The sequence below is a fragment of the Dendropsophus ebraccatus genome, chromosome 2, assembly GCF_027789765.1.
Source record: "Dendropsophus ebraccatus isolate aDenEbr1 chromosome 2, aDenEbr1.pat, whole genome shotgun sequence".
Lineage (NCBI taxonomy): Eukaryota > Metazoa > Chordata > Amphibia > Anura > Hylidae > Dendropsophus > Dendropsophus ebraccatus.
The window spans coordinates 29,848,421-29,873,484 of record NC_091455.1 but is presented as its reverse complement, the minus strand read 5'-3'; the positions used below and the strand labels follow the sequence as shown (position 1 = coordinate 29,873,484).

The 25,064-nt window shown below is 39.8% G+C and overlaps 1 protein-coding gene across 1 annotated transcript in view; it reads left to right on the top strand.

Annotated features, from left to right (window-relative positions):
- The window catches only part of ZFPM2 (zinc finger protein, FOG family member 2), a 332,257-nt gene extending 308,051 nt beyond the window's left edge, over positions 1 to 24,206 (top strand). Inside the window, exons 6-8 of the mRNA XM_069957210.1 lie at positions 12,216 to 12,422; positions 13,752 to 13,976; positions 18,736 to 24,206. Of these exons, the coding sequence (XP_069813311.1) occupies positions 12,216 to 12,422; positions 13,752 to 13,976; positions 18,736 to 21,224 (2,921 nt within the window). The 3' untranslated portion in view covers positions 21,225 to 24,206. The remainder of the gene's footprint in view (positions 1 to 12,215; positions 12,423 to 13,751; positions 13,977 to 18,735) is intronic.
- The last annotated feature ends 858 nt before the right edge of the window (positions 24,207 to 25,064 follow it).

Below are 25,064 nucleotides of genomic sequence, written 5' to 3'. Positions count from 1 at the left end.
GTCACTGGGTGCTGGGTGTGCATTATAGGAAGTCACTGGGTGCTGGGTGTGTATTATAGGAAGTCACTGGGTGCTGGGTGTGCATTATAGGAAGTCACTGGGTGCTGGGTGTGCATTATAGGAAGTCACTGGGTGCTGGGTGTGCATTATAGGAAGTCACTATGCTCTGGGTGTGCATTATAGGAAGTCACTGGGTGCTGGGTGTGCATTATAGGAAGTCACTGGGCTCTGGTTGTCCATTGTAGGAAGTCACAGTGACCACAGTGTCCATCTTAATACCTCACTGGATGCTCATTTACCAATGTCCACTGCTGTCCTGGGAGAACATTGGTATCGCACCGCTGATCCACCAACGTCCACTACTGTCCATGGCGGAAATTGAATGACTGACAGGCTGATTGACATTTTTAAAAAATGTACATTTTCCAATTTTGACACTGTCACAGCAACAGCTGCTGAAAAAAATTGCTACCCTATAATAGTCCCACTATTGTGGCTACTATAGTGTGCCTGTTTTAATAATAAAAAAATGTTTGTATGTGAATTCATGCGAATATTCTCAAACTTTGGAAACAAATTTCTGAGTGATTCGATCATCTCTACTTAAAACCTTAAAATTACACAGTGTACAAATGTCAGCCTTTGGACTAATTCCTATTTCAAAAATATCCTAAAATCATTTAAACCCATTTCAAGATAAGAAAGTGATTCCAGGTAACTTTTGTTGAGAAGTATAAAAATGTATAAAAACAACAATAGCCTTCTTAAAAAAAAAACAACAACAACAAATATTAAATACGAGTCCACCTTGAAATACCTGACTGGGCAAAAGAAAAAAAAAAAAAAAGAGCTCAGAAAACTATTTTTGGCTAGCTTTTCAACAAATAACCCAAGCATTTTTTTTTCTCCCAAAGAGAAGAAAAAATAGGTCCGACGAACTGAATGCTTTGATTTATTGCCGTGTCCGTCCGATTTTTATCACTTTTTCTTTCTTTGGGTCTTGCAAAGTTGTACAAAGCATGAGTTGGCATGATCCGGGGGTTCCAAGGAGGCATTAATCACGCTAAATAACAAGCACATATATGTATCTAACAACTATGAACTGGTTAATGTGTTTTTTTTTTTTTTTTATAGCAAGAAGGGCTAAAACAGTGGTGCTTAATTATCTGGGCTCCTGTGAGCCGGGCTCCCTTTTGATTGTATTAATGAAGCAGCTGGCTCATTGTCTCTTTTTAATTCCTCTATTGTCTTAAGAATATGTCACAGTTCTTTCTTCTTTTATCAGGTGCTGTGCAGAAGGATACACACAATGCTTCATATTCCTACTGTATTTGCCAGTGCACAAAGAAACCTCCGATGCATTTTTCAAAGAAGGGGCACACATAATTTATAAGTTCTCCTCCATCCACTACTCCACTGTCAAGAATTTCAACAGTATTGAATTTGAATCCATTATATTTTTTTAATCAAACAATGTGGCAACATATAGATATATGTGGCATGCTAGCTCCTAATGAGAGATCTGTATGTTGGCTGGTGCAGCGGGGAAGATGAAGCCGGGACTCTAATTAGTCTAAAACGCGCTTTGTTTCCAACATTTAAAAAAAAATGCAGCTAAATGAATGAAGAGGAGTTTTTTTGAATTTTTTTTTATTTTTTTCCGTCTAGTTGTAGATAAGCGGTAAGTTTCAAATTGACAGGTGCTGATTGGTTTGGCAAACCTTTCCAAGTCAGGCTTATGTGGATGAGCCAGTCTATTCCAAGCTCATTGTAATATGAATTGATTAATTCATATTAATTTTGTAACAATTAGCTATTATAATTATGTTTGAGGGATTTGTCTGGAATTTTTGGGGGCTGGTTTGTGGCTTTTTTTTTTTTTGTTTAGTTATTCGGTATATTGAAGCTAGGGGGCGCTGTTGGGGAATTTAGTAAGTAATTAGGAATGGATTTTTGCAGAGAAACACATCACTGAATAAATATGTTATTTACAATAAAGCTTTAGGTATATGCATACACACTTAGATTATTACATACTGTACATTACATTATCCTTTATTTAAAGGAATTAGGGGAAAAATAGAAAAAAATCTTTTTACCTTTTCTCACTATTAGCACCACGCTTGGCCATGGAGTATGGCTGATATTGCAGCTCAGCCCTGAATGGGATATATCTTAAAGGCAATACCCATGAAGAACTTTACTTAAAGGGTAACTATCAGCAGGTTAGATTAATCTAACCGGCTGATAGTTACCCTTTAAAGGGGTTGTCCAGTTTAAAACCCCTTTTTACAACTCTATTAGGGGTTTTACATAAATAGAAGGGATTCTCTATTCCGGAGCAATATCTATTGGTTATAGTGAAGAATGTTTGCAAAGAGCGTCTCTTGTTCTGGAGGACCCGGCCTGTCTTGCATTACACAGACAACTGCTTGCAGTGTGTAATACTTTATTTTCCCTGAGGTGGCGCTGCAGGGAATTTGCGCTCTTACTGTCAGGTTCTCTACAGATTATAGCTGATCACTAGGGGCACCAGCAGGGTGACACTTCTGCTTATTTTCAAGGAAACCTTTTCAAGGTACAGAGTAGAAATGTAAACCAAAAAAAGCAATTAAAGGGGTACTCCAGTGGGAAAAATATTAAAATCAATTGATACCAGAAAGTTTTACAGATTTGTAAATTATTTCTATTAAAAAAAAAAAAAAAAGCCTTCCAGTACTTATCAGCTGCTGTATATGAGGCAGAACTCACTGCTGCCACCCCTGTCCAGAGTAGGAACTGTCCAGAGCATTGGAGGCTTGCTCTGGGGGTCTTCACCTGCTCTGGCCAGCTCCTGAGATGAACAAAGGTGGCAGCAGTGAGTTCTGACTCAAATAAAGCAGCTGATAAGAACTGGAAGGCTTTTTTTTTTTTTTATAGAAATAATTTACAAATCTGTATAACTTTCTGGCACCAGTTTATTGAAAATATTATTTTCTCTAGAATACTCGCATCACCACAAAGCTCCTGCATGTAGACAAAACCACACCCATATGTAGTGACCAAAAAGTTGCAAGCATTGTCTACTATTACTAAACGTGCTTTCACAACATTGGAACATGCCTTAAAGGGGTTGTCCATGATAAGGAGAAAAACAATTGCTGTTTTTTCTTCCAAAAAGCGCTACACTTGTTCTTAGGTTGTGTGCAGTATTACAACTCGGCTCTCTTCTCTTTAATGGAACTGAGCTGCAATACCACTCACAAACTGAGAACAAGAGGGGTGCTCTTTTTGACAGAAATCAGTTATGTTTTATACAGTTACACCCACACTGTCATTTTTTAGGTGAAAATACAGCTGTATTTTGATAATTACAGCTGTAAACAATGAGCACAATCACAAAAATATGGACTTATTGCTAAAAAAACAAACTAACAAAAAAAAACATTGTGTGAACAAAGTCTTAAAGGGGAAGTATGGGCAGCTTGACAAATTAACCTTGTAATCCTGGGAGAAAGCTATATACCGCATGTCTATAGGAAAAATCCAAAAAATTCTAAATATATAAATTAGAGATAAGCGAAGCGAATCAGGCAAATTTAGATTCGCTGCGAAATGCACTGTCAATTACCTTTGTCCTGCAAAGCGAATTCCCGCCGATTCGTTAAGGGAAAAAAAATGGCGGCCACACATGCTGTCTTGAGTGTCACTGTGCGGGAGAAAGGGATTAAACATAATGCCTAGCACCCGTCCAATCATCTCCAGGCCCCTCTGTGATGTCTGCACCTCCCCCTCTATATAAGGCAGTTCGGTAAGGGAGGTGGCCAGTCGGCTGTGTGTGGAGGAGAGAGCAGGATGGCATCAGGCAGTTACAGCAGAGCAGGGAGAGACTAACAGAGAGATATAGGGACAGAGAGTAGAGGAGAGTAGGGAGAGACTAACAGAGCACTATAGGGACAGAGAGGAGAGGAATGGCGGAAATTGGATGATTGACTGGCTGATTGAAATTTTTTTTAATTGTGATTTTCCAATTTTTGACACCTTTACAATGTAATAGTTCCAGTATTGTAGCTACTATAATTTTGCCTGTTTTAAATAAATTTATTAAGATTCCATTCACGAATCTTGATGAGTTTGAACAAAAATTCACAAAGCTCACAAAATGAATTTCCATCTGCTTCGCTCATCTCTAATATAGATCGAAATTTAAATATGTATTTCAAGGTTGGAGATTCACTGTAAGGCTATGTTCACCCAATGTACTTTTTTATGAAAAGAAAGGCTGTTGTTTTCAATAACTACAGCCGTCATTCACCTCAGCCGTCAAAATAATGATCAAGTTAATTATTTAACATTGACCGTAGATTTCAATCCAATTTTCATTTAAAACAACTACCATTGTTTAATACTCAAAACAACAGCCATTGTCTTGAGTGCCAAAAAATTGCAGTTGTTTATACGTTGTGTGAACGTAGCCTAAGGATCCTTCAGCTCCTAGTAACTTGCATTTTTTTTCATTGACTATGCTCCTACCGAATAAGTGCCCAAAATATAAAATAGTTAAAAGGGAAAGGCGAGTGTGTTAACAAATGATGCAGAACAAATGGAAACATGGTCGTGTCTGGGAAAACTTCAGTCAGTTAAGCCTAATTAAAACATGTGTACGGCATAGAGGCAGGGCGTTGTACTGCAGTAACATGCTTTCCTGCTGAGAGATAATGACTTTGTCTCAGAATTGTAAGGAATACAACCATTAGTTATATTTGCATCAGTTTAATTTTATACTCTGCTAGTTGCTACTTTGCCCGATTCTTTTGCAAATTGCAAAAATTCAAAGATCACTAAAGAAGACGTGCGGAAGAAAGAAAAAAATACAGCCCAGTGGGTCAAAAGTTCAAATTTTAATTTGTTTCCGTCTGAATTTCGCTTTGTCTTTTATATCTTTAATTCTTAATTCTTGACGTAAATGCTGTATCTGTTAGGATTGTGTCGTGAGATTGAGTGTGTGTTCGGGAGCCGCTAATCTTATGGTTTGGGCAGAATTGTTACATTAGATGTATACAGGATATATACAATATATATGGCTAGATTGGTTTCCAGGGAAAGGGATGCTTTTTTTTTTTTTAGTTATTGGGTTTTTTCACACAACATTCTTCATAGAGATAAGTTCAGGGGAAGTTATATAACTATGGGATAGAGATAGATAGATAGATAGATAGATAGATAGATAGATAGATAGGAGATAGATAGATAATAGATAGATAGATAGATAGATAGATAGATAGATAGATAGATAGATAGATAGAGGACTGGAAATGATAAACACTAGATAGATAGATAGATAGATAGATAGATAGATAGATAGATAGATAGATAGATAGATAGATAGAGGACTGGAAATGATAAACACTAGATAGATAGATAGATAGATAGATAGATAGATAGATAGATAGATAGATAGATAGATAGATAGGAGATAGATAGGAGATAGATAGATAGATAGATAGATAGATAGGAGATAGATAGATAGATAGATAGATAGATAGATAGATAGGAGATAGATAGATAGATAGATAGATAGATAGAACATGTAAAATATGTGGCCACAATAATAAGTCACCCAGGCTATTGGGACTATTAGGCTTGGTCCCCACTCTACATAATTAGAATATTGCACCCCTAAATCCCCCCATCCATCTCTTTATAAAGTTGCCAGATGCTACGGGTCCCTTTTTTGCTCACTCTCAGCTGACATTGCTTCCACAGCCTCAGCAGCCTCTACTAGTGCTAAAAAGCTGCTCTAGCAAAGAAGACTTTGCTTTCCTCACTGTCTGTACAGTATAGCCTGTGTGATTGGCCATACCTGAAGTTTTGTCTGTTTTTGTCTTTCCCATACTCTGATCTTCCTCACTACTGGGTTTCTCTAACACAAAGAGATGGGTGTAGTAAAGATGAGACATCAGCCACAACCACGAGCAGTGTGCAGTCATATCTATGTATATCATAAGCAGCAACACTTTCAGCTCGGTGAAGGAGTTACACAGACTCTACAGTAGTAGAATTGGTGTTTTTAGAAATAGTATTCCTTATACATTTAGAAAACAAATGAACACCAAATATCAAAACAAATGTGTCCATAACATTAAATTTCTGTAAATCTGTATACGATGTTGAAGATAGAAAGCAGCACTTCTAGGTGAAGGAGTTACACAGACTCTACAACATTAGAACTGTCATTTTTTAGAAACGTGCTTCCTTTAGCCTATAAGAAACAAATGAAATGTACACAAATGCCTGTGCCATGTCCATAACGTTCAAATAAGGCTGGGTTCACACTACGTATATTTGAGGCTGTATATTTGAGGCTGTACAGCAACCAAAACCAGGAGTGGATTGAAAACACAGAAAGGCTCTGTTTACATAATGTTGTAATTGAGTGGATGGCCGCCATTTAATGGCAAATATTTGCTGTTATTTTAAAACAACGGCTGTTATATTGAAATAATGGCAGTTATTTACCAGTATATGGCAGCCACCCACTCAGTTTCAACATTGTGTGAACAGATCCTTTCTGTGTTTTCAATCCACTCCTGGTTTTGGTTGCCATGAGGACCAAATACTGCCTGAAATATACGTAGTGTGAACCCAGCCTTATAAATCTGTATAGTATGTTAAATACAGAAAGCAGCACTTCCAGCTAGGTGAAGGAGTTACATAGACTCTACAACAGTAGAATTGTAGTTTTTAATAATGTGCTTCCTGTAGCATGTAAGAAACAAATAAAAAGTACAAAAATCCCCAAGCCATGTCCATAACATTAAAATAAGTCTGTATAGCATGTTAAAGATAGAAAGCAGCATTTCCAGCTAGGTGAAGGCGTTACACAGACTCTACAACAGTACATAACTCTACAAAAGTACACAAACGCCCGTACCAATGTGTCCATAACATTTAAAATAAATCTGTATAGTATGGTAAAGATGTGCACAACCTAGTATTGAAAAAGTTTGCATACAAAGACTCTATTCTGCGCACTTTCTTAAGGTATGTCCGCATAAGATAATTGAGGCTTTGTCAGGCCTGTTTCCTAGCAACAGATAGCCATGTTAAGGCTCCCGAATTGCTTCTAGTTGACAAGCTGGGAGTATTTTTGTGTTTATCATGCTTGTTAATGATGGGATTCTTTCCAAAAGGCTTGTCTTAATCTTAATTAGAGTTTATCAGGAAAGGGCTTTGTGACATTGCACAGAAGATGATTTATTTAAAATAATGAAAAGTGAGAGCTGAATTTTTTTTTTTTTTTTTTTGACCACAGATTCTAAAAAAAGAAAAAGAAAATTCCAAAATGTAATCAAGTCCGGACCATGATTTCATTCTCTATTATCAAAACTCACAAGATACTCTGGCGGTGTTATGACAGTAATTATGAGCAGGATTCTGAAACTTCCTGCAAAGAATCTTGATTGTTAACACAGAAGGGAATATAGAGAGCCTTTAGGTCTTCTTAAAGAGTATTTTTACCTTAAACTTTAAATTGTCAGTATTTTAGAAAATCAGAAGCTGGAAGAATAACCAAAGTTGTCGTTACAGTATATTTGGTTTACTTACAGAGATATTGGAATTTTCCAGATTTTTATGGTGTGCAGCCATATTGGTTGTTCACTAGTGGATCACTCGTTTTCATTTTGTCATCTTGTTCAGCGATTAATAAAGTGACAATTTAGATAGCACACCCTTGACATGTCAAGAAGACATATCAAAAATTTTGGTTGGTCTGGGTCTAGGTGTTTAGACCCTGACTGATCACTAGAAAGAGCTGGGAAAAGTGTTTACTAAGTGGGTTCTCTTACCAACTTATCCACGTGGCCGAGGCATAATCCTAAATCTATGGCACCATCTTATGCTGCGTGCACAGAAAGCAGGAAGGGAAGTGTCCAATAGTCTTCTCAATCTTTCTGTTTAACCAGACCCCAAGCCATTAAAACTTTTTGCATGACTCTATGGCTATGTTCACACAACGTCCAAAAAATGAAATAGACATCCGTTATTGCATCATTTCAAGTGACTTCCATAAATTGCATTGAAGTCTATGGAATAACGGACGTCATTCCACGCAGTGTATTGAATGATGTCCACCACAAAAGATGTCCATCATTCAATACATTGTGCCAAAAAGATAATCGTCATTCCATAGACTTCAATGCAATTTGTGGAAATCACTTAAAATGATGCAATAACGGACGTCTTTTTTTAAAACAAAAGGCAGACATCTTTTTCCTATTTTGGTTGTTGTGTGAACATAGCCTTAAAGTGTCAAGTACACTTTATAGTGACATGTACAACATCTCCACACTGGTGTTACCCTTAGGTGTATCACTGTTTTTGGTAAATCTTAATAAAAAAAAAATGTTTTCAAATTAACTGGTGCCATAAAGTTATATAGATTTGTAATTAACATCTATTTAAAAATCTTATCAATACTTTTAGCTGCTTTATGTCCTGCAGGAAGTGGTGTATTCTTCCCAGTCTGACACAGTGCTCTCTGCTGCCACCTCTGTCCATGTCAGGAACTGTCCAGAGCAGGAGAGGTTTTCTATGGGGATTTGCTGCTGCTCTGGATAGTTCCTAACATAGGTGGCAGGTGTCAGACTGGAAGGAATACACCACTTCCTGCAGGGCATATAGCAGCTGATGAGTACAGGAAGGTTTTTTTAATAGAAGTAAATAAAATAAATCTTTAAATAGAATAAATCATTCTTTTTCTACAGGGTACCCCTTTAATCTGTGATAAAGGCTCATCGGTTGATCCCTTCTCCTTGTGTGTATTTTCAGTATTTTTGAACAACATGTTCAAGGATTTTGCATGTTCTTCTTTGCTTTCTGCTGGCTATTTTTGCTTCCTCCCATACTCCAAATACTGATCATTCATGTTCCAATAAAATTGGCTTTAGTGTGGATGTGTGATAGAAATATTAGAGTGTGAGTCCTGACATGGACAGAGGTGGCAGCAGAGGGCACTGTGTCAGACTAGAAAGAATACACCACTTCCTGCAGGAGCGTACATCAGCTAGAAGACTTGGGATTTTGGCCATAAACCATTGTGGATAAATATTTTTTTTTTTATTTAATTCAAAAGTATATAATGCCTATTACTATTACTAATAAATTATAATGAAATAAGATGCTGCTTACATACTGTATAATAGCTATTTCACTGTTCAGGGTGGAGAATAAATCCACATCTTGAACACTTGACTAAAATCTTAGTTTTCTCCAATATTTCCTTTCTCATCTTTGAAAGCAATCAGACACAGTAAATTAATTGTTTAGTTTTTCCTGCTAAAGAGTGGCCAATTTTTTTTTTTTTTTTTTTTAGCAATTTAGCTGGGGCGTATCATCTGGCCTTATCTCCGCCAGCAGATTCCTGTAATAAGTTGTTTTAAAACTGTAATCTCTTTGAGGAGAAAAATGAAGTGAAGTTTAAAAGGCAGTTATCTCCTATGATAAACACTGCAATATTACTTATCAAAATGGATACTCTTTTCTCGTGCATAGTGAATACAGCGTCTACCATAGCACATACGCGAGACATGGAAAGGCTACAATACGGGATATTATTCCAGCCAAAGCAGATATGGATTTATACCTATGTCTGGAATTACAGATAACACCATTTAAGTGATTTGTTTTGTGTCTAAACAAGTTAAACAAATTAGTTTTTTCCTACAACTCATTAATACATCAGACGGAATCTCATTTTTAATGCGCCGTCCCGTGAGAATGCCATCATTTGCAGTTAAGGGATGAGATAAAAAAAAAAAAGAAGCATAATTCTGAGTTTTAGTACTTAAAGTTGCTTCAACTTTTAAACATGGAATTTTTCTTTGAAAATAAATTGGAATATTAATCTGTGACTGGATCGGCGTTTAGGGACGTGAATAAAACCTCATTAGAAGTTGGGAGAGATCAGATTTGTTTATATGGTGGTCTGGGAGCGCCGTAACGGAGTTATACGAGAGAGAGGATCTACTGTAGCTGCTTCCATCTACTGCAAATTGGTTGTAAGTAATTAAGGATGATAGGGGGCTCCATTCTATGTTTGGGACTTTGACCCAACCAACACCTTTTTGCAGACATGGTGGCTGCATACATCTGGCCTTCTCCAGTTAAAGTGATACTGTTACCCTCCTTACTTTATGGGCCCTATTACATGGAGCGATAATGGGCTGAATTGCTCTGTGTAATAGAGACAATGATTAGAGATGATCGAGCATCAGGATTTTTCTGGTTCGTTCTAACTCGAACCTTCTCAAACCTTTGTCATTTGATTCCCGATGCCTTCCCGTTCTGTAGGGAAGGTGGAGACAGCCAGAGTACCGCCTGGAAAATAGGGTAGGTAATAGGCTGTATCACTGTTTTCCAGGTGGTACTCGGGCTGTCTCCACCTTCCCCGCGGAACGGGAAGGCATCGGGAATCAAATGACGAAGGTTCAAGAAGGTTCGAGTTCGAACAAACCTGAAAAATCCCAATGTTCGATCATCTCTAACAATGATCAGCCGATAAAACGATCATCAGCTGATCGTTGGTTTAGATTTGGACCTTAAATCGTCGGGCACTGACTGCTCATCGCTAGGTGTAAAAGGGATGTGCAGCCGACGGCTGATGATTCCCCAAACAACCGAGACCTTACATCTCCCAGCTCCTGGTCTTCTCTCCTGTGCTCAACAGCTTTCTGGTCAGCTGACAGGACGCTAAGTCAATCACGGGCTGGGACCGTCGCGGCCTGTGATTGGCTGAGCGGCCTGTCAGCCAAAAGGATGCTCAGATGCTGCAGCCGCTGGGAACGGGAAGCTGTGGAGCACAGGAGAGAAGACTGGGAGCAGGGAAAGGTAAGGTCTTGGGTGTTTGGGCAAGGGCTGCATGAACATCACTATCGCTATTGGGCCGTCTAATAGATCCAGTAATCAAGATTGGCACTCGTTTACTAAAATGATCGGCCCGTAGTCGGCCCATGTACTAGTACCCTAAGTGTGGTTCTTCGCACCATCTACAAGTGCTGCATCCAATGTAGCACTTACAATATATACCTTTACAAGTCTTCTTTCTGCTCTTAAATCACTTCATTTCGTTGGTGGACAGTGTCCATTAGGCGGGGCTTCATGACAGTTGGACCTTCTCCCCAGCCGGGAGATGGGGCCCAACTGCGGTGAAGCCCCGCCTAGTCGACACTCATAACCGATGAAATGAAGTGAGAGTAGAGGGGGTGTGATAGTACCACTTTAATCTATAGGAGCTATGGAGACAGTACCCCCTTAAAGGGAACCTATCACCCCCCGTGCCGGGGTGACAGGCTCCCGACCCCCCGTTAGAGCCCCCTATATCAGTAAGTATCTGGATGTTCAGTCCTCCTCCATTGGCTAGAATGAGCCAATAGGAGAGCTAAGTGAAGCTATTCCCTCTTTTTCTCACTGCAGAAGATGGGCACAGATGTAGCAGCTTTGGTGCGTTAACTTATCTAGCTAATGTGCTACCACTTTAAATGTTAATCCTTTTATGCAAATACAGATGTGACAGAGTTAAAGGCGTTACCCTCTATTAACAGGATACAGGACAAGTAGCTGATTACAGGCAGTCCTAATGCCGGGGCCCACTGCAATCTGAAGGACAGGGACCCCAGTTCCCAGTAAAAGCAGTAAAAAAAGCAAGATATGAACACCCCTCTAAACCTAAAAATAGTATCCCGAAAAACGACTTGTATTTATAGTTTGCATTATCCTACTTTGTAACTATATGCACTGAATTTTGCTATTTTGTATTGTTACCTTTTAAACATGTTTTATGTAACCAGGAACACGCGTAAACACATATATCTGTGTTGCGTAGGAAACAAGCATATAAATACAACCAACACATCTAGCAAATGGAAAACAAGTTATTTCTATATACTGAACTCAGGTGTCCAGACCTTTAACCTGTCGTCAAATTACAATTCCCTGTATCCATGGCTGATGAGGCATCAGGGAGATGTAGCCTATTACCTATCGGAGTGCCGAGAGTTATATTACCCCTGTTGGAATCTAGCTGTTCACACTTTTGGTTATTGGTCTCCTGGGTTAACATAGTAATTTTGAAATGCGAACAACCCTGAGATTTACCGCAGCTCTTCCTCTAATTCCTCTTTGACATTTTGACTTATTTTGCTTTTAACAGTAAACTCTCTCATTTGTGCTTACAGGAGGACAACTGTGGTGTACAACGACCAAGTCTATCGCTGAGGGCGAGGAGTTAATTGCCTTTGTTGTGGATTTTGACTCAAGGCTACAAGCTGCCACTCAAATGACTCTTACAGAAGGAATGTATCCAGCTCGTTTGTTGGACTCGATACAATTGCTTCCTCAACAAGCAGCAATGGCGTCTATCTTGCCTACAGCCATTGTCAACAGTAGGTGTCACATACTGTACCTGATCTTTAAAAAAAAATTTTAATATTTTTTGAAAAGACATAGAACTTTATCGGCTTCCAGAACTATAATGAGCAAAACTATCGTAATGTACGAAACAAAAAAAAAAAAAAATAGAACGGCACACGGACTCCTCGATGAAACATCAAATTACACACAGACGGAAAAGCGAGCGCTTGAGATTTAATAGTCGATAGTTGATGTCTGTTTTGTACTTTTTTGTTAGCAATTATGAGCAGAGTACAAATAGTAGGTGATACACATAACCTTAAAGCACAGCAGCCTCCTAGTGCAACTCTTCAGTTCATAAGGGATTGATAAAATGGTTTGGAATCGTCACATAATATATCACTGAAAATTTACAAAATTTTCTAATTTGGTCAAAGTTAAGAAGTTGTATGGGAAGAACTACAGAGACTCTGTATCCACACTTGTACCTTCAGATAGTGGCTTTTAATTCAAGATCTGACCTAGGGTCCATTCGGCAGGTGATGCAGTTATTGTTCTAAAAAAAATACTTTTAAGCTTGTAGCCCTGTGTCAAATTGGCATGGCCTAGAATAACCGCACCCTAGGCCTGCACTGCCTGTCCGTGATCAGCCCCCTCTTCATCATTAGGAATGTCCCTGGGCAGGACTTCTCCTAATCACCACTTGTCTGAACACTGCACATGAGCCTTAACAATGCAGCACATGTGCAGTGTTCAGACAAGGGATCGATAGGAGAAATCATGCCTGGGGCATTTCTAATGGTGAAGCGGGCAGGGAGGAGGGATGGAGAGGCAGTGCAAGCCTAGGGCATAGACACCTAAGGTCACGTCAATTTGACACAGGGCTGCAAGTTTTAAAGTATTTTTTTTAGGACAATAACTGCATCACCTGCCGAACGGACCCCAGGACAGATCTTGGATTAAAAGCAGCTATCTGATGGTACAAGCGTTTTTGTTTTTTTTTTTGGGGGGGGGGAGGGCAGGGTAACAGATTGTGGGTACAGAGTCGCTTTAAAGTGTAACTATCATTCTTTGCTGGCAACAGGATACTCCATCAAAATCCTGCCATTTCGCTCCCTCCTCCGTCAATGCCATTAACTGTATTGTATACAACGATGCTGCTGAAAAAATTTTGTTTCCGACGCAAGCCTGAACAGGGAGCAAGGCGCAGGATTATGACAGTGTGTTCTGCCACCAACAAAGTATTATGGTGACAAATTAAAAATCATCTGTATTCTTTTACTATCGGCACTGAACAATGAGGGCGAATGTAACAATAGTTTTCAAAAACTTTCTTTTTCTACTTTTTGTTTTATTTGCAGAAGATATCTTCCCCTGCAAATCCTGTGGCATCTGGTACAGAAGTGAACGCAATCTGCAAGCTCACCTTATGTATTACTGCAGTGGTCGCCAGAGGGAAACATCTCAGCTCCCCGAGGACAACGAGGACAGTTCCCAGCAGATGTCCAGCGTCTGTCCCTTCCCGCAGTGCACAAAAAGTTTCTCTAGTGCCAGAGCTTTAGAAATGCACTTGAATTCTCACACTGGTAAGTGTCTCTGTCGGGCTCTGTAACTAGAAGGTTTTTCTTTTATTAAAATCCTAGAAAAAAAAAATGTCAGAATTTTCTAAAATGTTTAATTAAGTAACTGGATCAGCCGGTATTTTTGAGTTGGTGTCCTTGTCAATGTCCTGGATTTCACAATTCATACCTGGATGAAAATGAAACATTCATAAACATGAAATTTGGTTGGAAACAATACCAAGTGTGCATACATGTATAAAGTATATGGTGCATTGTTACACATTGGAGACTGGACAACCAGACAATAAATAAGAGTTGCATGCTTTCCGATCATTCATCATCTGGTTAACGGTAAAGATGAGCGGAACTTTCGGTCCGAAAGCCGCTCACTCCAGTGAGATGCCTGCGATCGCGGGTGCATAGTTGCGCTCCCGGGAATCTGCGGCTGGGATCTTCCAGGGAATTCAAGATACATTCGCAACTATGCACCCGGGATCGCAGGCATCGCAGGCATCGTAATTGAGCGAAGATGCCGTCGGACCAAAAGTCTGACGGTTCGCTCATCCCTAGTTACCGGTGGCTGAAAAAGTTGGATGCAGTCCTAAGGATGCCTGTAAATCATGGTTATGGCCATAGGCTGGAACCATGTTTTCCAGGACTCCCTAGGGCCACATCCAACATCTTCAGCCACCGGTAATCAAATGCAGAACGACTAAACTTGAGCATGCTCATCTCTGGTAACAACATATACTCACTGACAAAATAAAAAAGAAAAACAATGCACCCAGATAGAAGTGTGGTAATGCTACATAACCTGTCCAGGTATATCCTCTATGAAGTGATAACAGGTGAGGTCTAATTAGATGTTGGGCCACAAGAGGGTGTAATAGTGCTTCCCGCTGTGACTTCAAAAAAAAAAAAAAAGCTCCCATAGGCTACTTTTGGGTAGTGTACCTCTTTGTAAGAAATTGATAACTGCTATACATGCCTCTAAGACAGTGTTCCTAAACTCCAGTGCGGATTTCACGTTTGATATAATTATAGGCAGTGCACCAGTAAGGCCCCGTTCCCACTGAGCAAAGCTAGCGGAATTCCGCGACGGAATTGTCCGCCGCGGAATGCCGTTAGCCTCCCGCTCATAATGGGAGTCTATGGGAGGCGCGCGCTGCAGCTCTGTACGCGCTGAAGAATGAACATGTTCATTCTTCAGCGCGGACAGGGCAGGAGCGCGCGCCTCCCATAGACTCCCATTATGAGCGGGAGGCTAACGGCATTCCGCGGCGGACAATTCCGTCGCGGAATTCCGCTACCTTTGCTCAGTGGGAACAGGGCCTAACTGTTCATTGTATGGGATATCCGCAAAACATGACCTGTTGATTGGTCTTGAGGACTGGAGTTGAAAAACACTGTTCTAAGACATGGTTGAAGACGTTTTGCTCCAGACTGAGGGCTCATCATTTGAGAAAAAAAGGATGGCTAATGGTTTTAATGAATTATCCACCACATAGGCCATTCTGACCTCGCTAAAAAGGGCTCCCCGTACACTTTATAGCTGTGTCGGTCATGCCCGCCAGGGTTCACGTGTCAGTTAGCCAGGGTTTGGGTGTCAGTTATAAGGTGTATGGAGCTCTTGCGGCCGACCAATGACATGATGTGGGTGGAGATAGGGGTTGGGTGTGATGAAAAAATTCACCATCCAACTCCTTTGTTCTGGAAAAGACAAGCTACAGTCAGAGACCTCTGTCTGCAGCTTAAAGGGGAAATATCAGCGGGTTAGACTAATCTAAGCTGCTGATAACCCCTAGACGCTGAGGAGTAAGATATGTATTACCTTTCTCCTCGGCACTGGTCCTGCTCTGTTAGTTGGGGTAAACTCCGCTCCGGAGCACTCTTAGGAGCAATGCCGCATCATCCAGCCTGCCCCCTCTAAAAATTATAATTAGAAGGGGCGGGCTGGGGCTAAGGGTGCTTCGGCATGGAGTTTACCCCGACTAACAGCGCGGGGCGGAAGAGGAGGAGGAACACACATACCTTCCTCCTCATTGTCCATGGCGCTATAGGGGGGTGTCAGCAGGTAAGATTCGTCTAACCTGCTGATAGTTCCCCTTTAACCCTCCCCCATAGAGAACACAGGATTGCTGAAACTGGCATAGGAAAGTGCAATTTCAAATGTGGGGTGAAAAAATTGACAAATAATGCATTGCCCTCATAGTCTTTTACCTGCTGGGAGAAAGCACAATGTAGCAGCACTGATTCAGCAATCCATGCTTCCCAGTTACACCCAGGCCTTTTGTGAACAGCTCCAAGGATGAAAAGTCTATAGACGGAGCACAGGGGAGGGCTGGATGGGACATCACTGCTGCATTGGCTGGTGGGGACTCGGGCGCAGTAACATGGTAATTCCTATTTACTACTATAGGAAAGTGGTCACTGAGTAACAGTGTGTAACCCAGACAAGCTGGCAGACTACATGCCATATAGGAGGGTTATATATATAAAATCGTCAACTAGATTGGACTTGTTTTTCATCATTATTGGTTTTAGTAAAAGCCAAATACGGGAAATGCTGCTTTTACGCCTCTTGATATGGAGAAGTTTTATTCAGGTGCTTTAGTTCCATGTGAGAGATGAAATTAAAGTTAAATGGAGGCAATAAAAACAAACACATCCGGCTCTCCAGACACAGGTAGACAGTGAGGATTTACTGGGCCATATAAAGAATGGTTGTTCTAACAGATCTACGCCGATGCTTACAATTACATATTTTTATATTATTATTACTATGGTTCCTAAAATGTGAATTGTTACTGTTGCTTATTATAAGCATTGTTATTTTAGCCTCAGCATAATCCACTGTATAATACCTATGAAGTTTTACCTCACATGTTAGGCCCATTGCGCTAAACTCACGGAGGAAGCTTTTTTGTTTATGGTACTCTTAGTCAGGTGGTTAATGGCTAAATATGTGCAAAAAGAGTAACCATTTGGCTTATATTTGCATACTAAACATTGTGCAGCCGACATTACTTTTTATCAAAATTTTGTGGTATACATGTACTCTGAAAGACACTATGGGGGAAATTTATCAATCATGGTGTAAAGTGAAACTGGCTCAGTTGCCCCTAGCAACCAATCAGATTCCACCTTTCATTTTCCAAAGAGTCTGTGAGAAATGAAAGGTGGAATCTGATTGGTTGCTAGGGGCAACTGAGCCAGTTTCACTTTACACCATGTTTAATAAATCTCCCCCTTGATGTCCAACGGATCACGTGACCCAGAGACGGGAGGGTAATGTGCTGGCTCCCCGCCGTTCTCCCGATCAGTCATCTGTCTGTCTTCTATCTATCTATCTATCTATCTATCTACTATCTATCTATCTATCTATCTATCTATCTATCTATCTATCTATCTTCTATCTATCTATCTATCTATCTATCTATCTATCTCCTATCTATCTATCTCCTATCTATCTATCTATCTATCTATCTATCTATCTATCTATCTATCTATCTATCTATCTCCTATCTATCTATCTCCTATCTATCTCCTATCTATCTCCTATCTATCTATCTATCTATCTATCTATCTATCTATCTCCTATCTATCTATCTATCTATCTATCTATCTATCTATCTCCTATCTATCTATCTATCTATCTCCTATCTATCTATCTATCTATCTATCTATCTCCTATCTATCTATCTATCTATCTATCTATCTCCTATCTATCTATCTATCTATCTATCTATCTATCTATCTATCTATTTATCTATCTCCTATCTATCTATCTCCTATCTATCTATCTATTATCTATCTATCTATCTATCTATCTATCTTCTATCTATCTATCTATCTATCTATCTATCTATCTATCTATCTATCTCCTATCTATCTATCTATCTATCTATCTATCTATCTATCTATCTATCTCCTATCTATCTATCTATCTATCTATCTATCTATCTATCTATCTCATATCTATCTATCTATCTATCTATCTATCTATCTATCTATCTATCTAAAGAAACAAAAGTCCACAGCACTCCAGCTTCAGATGGGAAAAAAAGTGCAATTTATTGCAAAAACTTATGCATCCTTTTTTGCACTTTTTGCAATAAACTGCACTCTGAAGCTGGTGTGCTGTGGACTTTCATTGTTTTACTTTTCTAGCACCTGTTCCACCTGTTTGGAAGTGTGGCTCCTCCTGCATCTATCTATCTATCTATCTATCTATCTATCTATCTATCTATCTATCTATCTATCTATCTCCTATCTATCTATTATCTATCTATCTGTCTGTCTGTCTATCTATTATGAATCTATCTATCTATCTATCTATCTTGCTAGCTATTCATTTATTTATTGCCAGTCTATCTATCTCATATCTATTTATCTGCTGAAAGTATTGCCCTCTGACAATCCTATTAATTAAAAAAAACAACACTATTAAATCCTATTATATTGACCTATGGATACTGCCCTATTTTTTCTGCCTATTTTGTACTATACTGTACATCTTAGATACTTTAGATACTATGTTACAAGACACTAGTATAACATTGCATGATACAGAACCATAAATAAGTCACTTTGCTTGGACGACTCATTTCCACATTTCCGCTTCTATATTACAGACAGCCTTTTGTATCCATTAGGCACAGAGCACCAGAATGACATAATGTTTTAAAGCCGCAATGACTTCCAATGCAAAACAATATTTCTGCTGCGTGACGATAGATCAGCGAGATTTATTTATGTATTTACATTTTTCCATCTTTTGCAGGTGTTAAAGTTGAAGATTTCCTTCCCCCCGGGGCCAGTCTGAAATGTACAGTGTGTAACTACACTGCAGAATCTGTGATTAACTTCCACAAACACCTGTTCTCTCATCTTACTCAAGCTGCCTTTAGATGCAATCAGTGCCATTTTGGCTTCCAAACTCAGAGGGAACTCCTACAACACCAGGAGCTTCATGTCCCTGGAAGTAAACTACAACGGGAAGCTGACACTGAACATTCTCCTGGTGCCAGCGAAGCAAATGCACAACAGACGCCAGAACTGCTGAATAAAAATGAACTTCTACGGAGCCAAAAGACTGTGCAGAATAAAGATGCAAGCTCAGACAGTGAACTGGAAAAGAGTGAAAAGAAACCCAACCTTTTCCTCGCCAATCAGAGGCCGGAGGCAACAAGCAAAAATGTTTTTTCATATACTAAAATTAAATCTGAGCCATCAAGCCCTCGGCTTGCTTCATCTCCAGTACAACCCACCATTGGACCCTCTTTCCCAATGGGGCCTTTCCTTTCCCAGTTTGCTTTCCCGCACGATATCACGGTGGTTCCTCAAGCCTCTGAAATCCTTGCAAAGATGTCTGAACTGGTACATAGGAGGCTACGACATGGCAGTAATAGCTACCCCCCGGTGATTTACAGCCCCTTGATGCCAAAGGGGGCTACCTGCTTTGAGTGTAACATAACTTTCAATAATTTGGACAATTATTTGGTACATAAGAAACACTACTGCAGCAGCCGGTGGCAGCATATAACCAAGGCTGCCGATTTCACCGGTGTTACCGAGAAGATGCCAGAGGCTGTAAGTCCTACCAATGCTCAGAATGCTGTAAACCTCCTAAACCCTCCTCTTCCTTCTACTGAAGCTGATAACCAGCTCCTTCCGACATCTTGCATTAACTCAGGCAATGTTTTAGATTTGTTAGGGTCCAATATTAAGCCAAGGGACAGCAAGGACTTTGCAGCAGATGTTAAAAAAATTACAAATACCAATAGCAACGATGAGAAAGTGAATGGGAAGCCCAACGAAAATAAAAATGCCACACCTCCTCAGCTGGAGGCGGACAACAGTGACCCGAACAAAACCACCTGCGAAGCTTGTAACATCACGTTTAGTAGACATGAGACCTTTATGGTCCATAAACAGTACTACTGCGCCACACGTCATGACCCACCACTAAAAAGATCTGCAATGAACAAAGTGCCTGCCATGCAGAGAACTATGCGTACGAGGAAGAGGAGAAAGATGTATGAGATGTGCCTCCCTGAACCCGATCAGAGGCAACAGCTAGTTCAGCAGCATTTTCTTCAAGTAGCTAATCTTGGCAACCCATGTACATCTGCTCAAGACTCCGCAGATGGCCTTGGGGACTGTTATCACCCCAGGTGCGATATCTTTCCAGGAGTTGTTCCAAAACATTTGGAGACATCACTTTCAATTAGTAAATGTGTTCCAGTGGTGAAATGTGATCCTTCGCACTCAACCATTTCCTCCCTGGAGATGGATGCTCCTATAGACCTCAGTAAAAAATGTTTAACACAATCAGATAGGATATCCTCATCTCCGAAAAGGCTTCTGGACTATCATGAATGCACAGTGTGTAAAATAGGATTTAATAAAGTTGAAAACTACCTTACTCACAAGCAAAACTTCTGTCCCGTGACAGCAAGCCAACGCAATGACATAGGGGGTCTCGAGAGCAAAGTGTTTCCCAATGCAGAAAATGAGCGGAGCAGCCCCGACGCCAACTTTGAAAGGAACACCATAAAGTGCGAAAAGAACAGAACCGCAAAACAGTCCTCACCTAACGGGAACTTATTCTCTTCGCACTTAGCAACTCTTCAAGGTCTTAAAGTCTTTAGTGAGGCAGCCCAGCTTATCGCAACGAAAGAAGAAAACAAAAATGCATTTTTTCCACAATGCCTTTACCCAGGAGCAATAAAAAAAGCAAGAGGAGCAGATCAGCTTTCTCCGTATTATGGCATCAAGCCAAGTGATTATATTTCTGGGTCTCTTGTAATACACAATGCGGATTTAGATCAAAGCACAAATGTAGGAAGCGAGTCTCCCAAAAGCCAGATACCTTCAAATGGATGTTCTTTGCTGAAGAAAGAGTCACTCCCGCTATTGCCAAAAAACAGGGGTATGGTAATAGTAAATGGTGGACTTAAGCAGGAGGACCGGCCTGCAGTCAATTCCCAGCAAGAAAACATTTCCCAGAATCCTCCTCAAGAAGACGGATGCAAATCCCCCTCCTGGGTTTCTGAAAAACCTTTGACAGCCAATGAAAATGTTTCCCCTTCAACCCCAGCTGCTGAGGATCAGGTGTCGAGCCTGACGAAAAACCTAAACGGTTCTGGTACAGCTGCAGCCGGTGGGAAATATTGCCGCCTGTGCGACATCCAGTTTAACAATCTTTCAAACTTTATTACTCACAAAAAGTTTTATTGCTCGTCACACGCCGCCGAGCACGTCAAATGAACGATCGCGGCGTGCGTTGATTTTGGTTAAAAAACAAAAAAACAAAAACATGAAGTCTATTTGTTTCTTGCAGTTTGAGAACAGAGGATGAAAAAAATAAAATAAAAACAATGCTGCTTTATTGATACCTGGACAATCAGGATAACCTTTCATTAAAAATGACTTGAAGATTTGAGGTGTAATTCCATGACAGTTATGCGTAACAGTGTATTATTGGTGCCATTTTCCTATTATTTATTTTACCGGCAGTGTTCATACAGTTGTGCCCGGCACGGACTCCTGTGCCATCTGCCATCTACATGGAAACAAGTACTTAACCAGCCCAGCAGTCGCTGTTGGGCACAACTGTAGCTGTGGTTATGTTATTTTTTATTTAAAGAACTTTATATTAAAGTCATTTGTAATGTTATTGTATAGTTATTGTGTAGCACATATGGTTTGCACCTGTATAGTAGATTTTAAATGATATAGACACAACATTACAGAAAAGAGGACATATTAGGAATAGCTTCTGAAGCACTTGTGTATACCTACTTTTCTTTTTCCTTCTACGCTTTTGCAACGAGTAGATGTCTCTGCTGAAGTATGCCTGGCAATAGAAAATAGGACTATTTAATAATGTAATGCATATACAATCACAGATCGAAAATAAGCTATGGATACGATATCCAAAAAGACTGCTCTTGCCCGAAGAAAAGTAGGATTGGTTGGATGTTGTTTGAGGCAACCTGTTTGGACAAGAGCTCTATCAATGAGGACATGGTGCCCTATTGAGGCTTAGAGGTGTAAATGTAGCACTCACTAACTGTACCTATCTGGTAACAAAAAAAAAAAAAAAAAAAAACGAGCACACAGCACTTATTATTAGAGATAAGCGAAATTTGCATAGAGTTTGGGTTCGCACAAATTGGCATTTCAATCCCATTGCCTGGAGAAGGTGGATATAACACGAAGTCTGCCCCTATAGGCTGTATCTATGTTTTCAAGGCTGTCCTTGGGCTGCATGCATCTCCTCTAGGCAGACGGATTCAAATGCTGATTGATCAAACTTTTGCAAAGTTTGCTCATCTCTACTCAATACACTTTATACTAAAGTTGGCTGAGCCCCGAAGTGTATGGGAGTCTCCACTGACAGACAATGTTGGTGTAGAGAGGGCTTTAGCATGATTGATTTTTTATAGATTGACCCTTATGTTTTAGGAGGGATAAGCCAATGCCAAAACAGTCTGGCTACAGGGAATAGCCCTGTTGAACCGAGGATGGGAGAAAGAATCTGAACCTTATGTTTACGTAGGCTGTTACAGTCGTTCATACTTGATTTAATTGCTCAACGGCAATGGGCAAAGAACCATTAATATTCACCATGGAACATTGTTTTATGGAACAAACATTTAAGTGGTGGCCATCTGCAACCTATACACTCAAATACTAGTAACTATTGAATTTTAAACATAACCAACTATTTTCTAGACGCTAAAGGTCTGTTATTGGCCGAATGAATGATTAAATAAATTAATGAATGAATGATTGTTTTGGTCAAAGTTATCCATTTTAATTCAAGGAGAAGTCCAGACATTTTCAAAAGCCAGCAGGGGCAGGTGGGAATTTGATAACAAGTAGGAGCTTACTGGGACCCCCACCGGAAGGCATTTTCCCCTCGAGTTGTGATGAAGTCACAACTTAGGGGAAAAATGCCTGTACTGGCTGATGGACTGGTCGATCAGCCAATCAATCACTGGAGTCACTGACTGGCTGAGCGGCCAGTCCATCAGCCAGGTCATAAAATGTGCAGTGGGGGGATCCTGAGGCCACCACTCACTACTCCTGCCACTCACCGCGGGCAAGGGGAGAGGTAAGTTGCTACTTGTTATCAAATCCCCCCTGCACCTGCCAGATTTTAAAAAAAGGCCGGAATTCTCCTTTAACTTTAGACTAGTGTGTATGATCACCTTAAAAGGTAGCTGAGTGTTCAAAAAACTTGAGACATGTCAACGGTCTTGGTCTGAGTGTTTACATCTCAACCGATAGCTAGAACTATAGGGTAGAAGCCAGTAGCTAAGCACTATCTATACTCTCTGCTCTCTGTGCAGTAAGTCTCAAAGACTTACATTATGAGTCTTGGTCCGGAGAGAACATGTTTAGCACAGACTTTTCCTGGCTCGTTCTGAACACCCAGACCTTTAATGTTCTAAACTGTTCACATGTCTTTAAGACATCAATGTGTTGTTTTTTTTTATAAATCTTTGGGGGGACATTTATTAGGTGTGGCATTTTTTGCTCCAGACTTAAAACTGCCCTCTCAATGCTGATGCACTGCAGATTTATGTAGTGGCGAAATGGCTCCACATAAATCCCATGCACATAGTGAAATCTACGCCAGCTCCCCCTCCCCACCCCTCTGGTGCAATGGGCATAGAGGGGCCCAATGCAAAAATGTATTCTCATCTAAGCCAGAAAATGGCCGCTCCACACCATAATAAATGTCCTCCTTTGTCTCTTGATGAGCACTTTCACCAACGACTAAAATACTATTTATAGCTAATAAATTCTAATTTCCCCAACACGTCATGGAAGAACTCAATGGGAATTACGTCAACTTCTTCATTTCATTAGAGGTCTTATTAGTGTTACGACAAAAGATTCTTCCTGTTCATTGAGGCTACAGTTGTGACCTCCTCCTGGCTCTGCTAATGGGATGAAGGTTCTCATTTAAGGGGCCTATGTAATAAGCTTGTATCTAGCCACCAATGCAAGACAGAAAAACATTTAGCAAAATAGGACCCACATTATGTTTACAAGTTTTGTCACCCAGACAAGATAGTGTTTGTTTTCCCTTCAATGATCTTTGGACCAGTCCACGTTCCTTAGTGAGTCAATCACAAGTTCTTGAAACCCAGTAGGAAGGAAGATAAGACCAAGCAGGCCTTTTTCCCCCAAGGGCTTTATATCAGGTTTGCCTCTATAGTATGTATAATATTGATACATGGGAAATGGGGGGGGGGGGGGTATTTATTGGGGAAAAGGGTACTTTCCAATTCAGAGCTACTCTAGCTTTTGAAAGATGTTGCTAAGGTGCACTATGTATAGTATTGTCCACCTATCCAATATTCTATTTTCAGACAAAAGAAAAAAAAGGGTTATTCTACCAACAGGGTATGATCCATTTCCAACCATATTAACACAACCTCCTTTATGGTGGCCCATAAGAACATTGTGACGATGACATGTATACTTCAGCAGACACATTGAATTAGACATTAGGCTTTGCATATGTATGTAGCAGTCTGTTCCCGTTCACTTTTTCAATCTGAAAAAAGAAAAAAAAAACTGTATGTTAAATGAAGATGGATTTTTTTTCTTGTATAGTAACTGTAATTTCTTTTGCTGATGCATCTTTGTCTGAATTTTTAAGAATCTTTGCTGTTTAATGCAATACTTTATAATGAATGAACAAACAAACAAAAAAATTACCGGAAGCAGTATTGTAAGTTCTGAAGTCAGCCAGTTTTATCTTTTAAAGACGTAAAATGAAAAATCTAAACCCTAAACCTGATGCTGCAAGTATGAATCTAATTCATATGTATTATATATTTACAGTACCTATAAGTGTCACAATACTGCAACTGGTGATCACAGAGATAATGTTCTACTTCTGATAGAAAGAATTTCTCAACAAATGTTGTTACTATGCATGTATATGGATGGAATAAAATTCCGGCTCATTGGACAAGTCTCAGATCTTTTTTTCTTTTAAAATAATAATAATAATAATAATAATAATAATAATAATAATTATATATATATATATATATATATATATATATATATATATATATATGG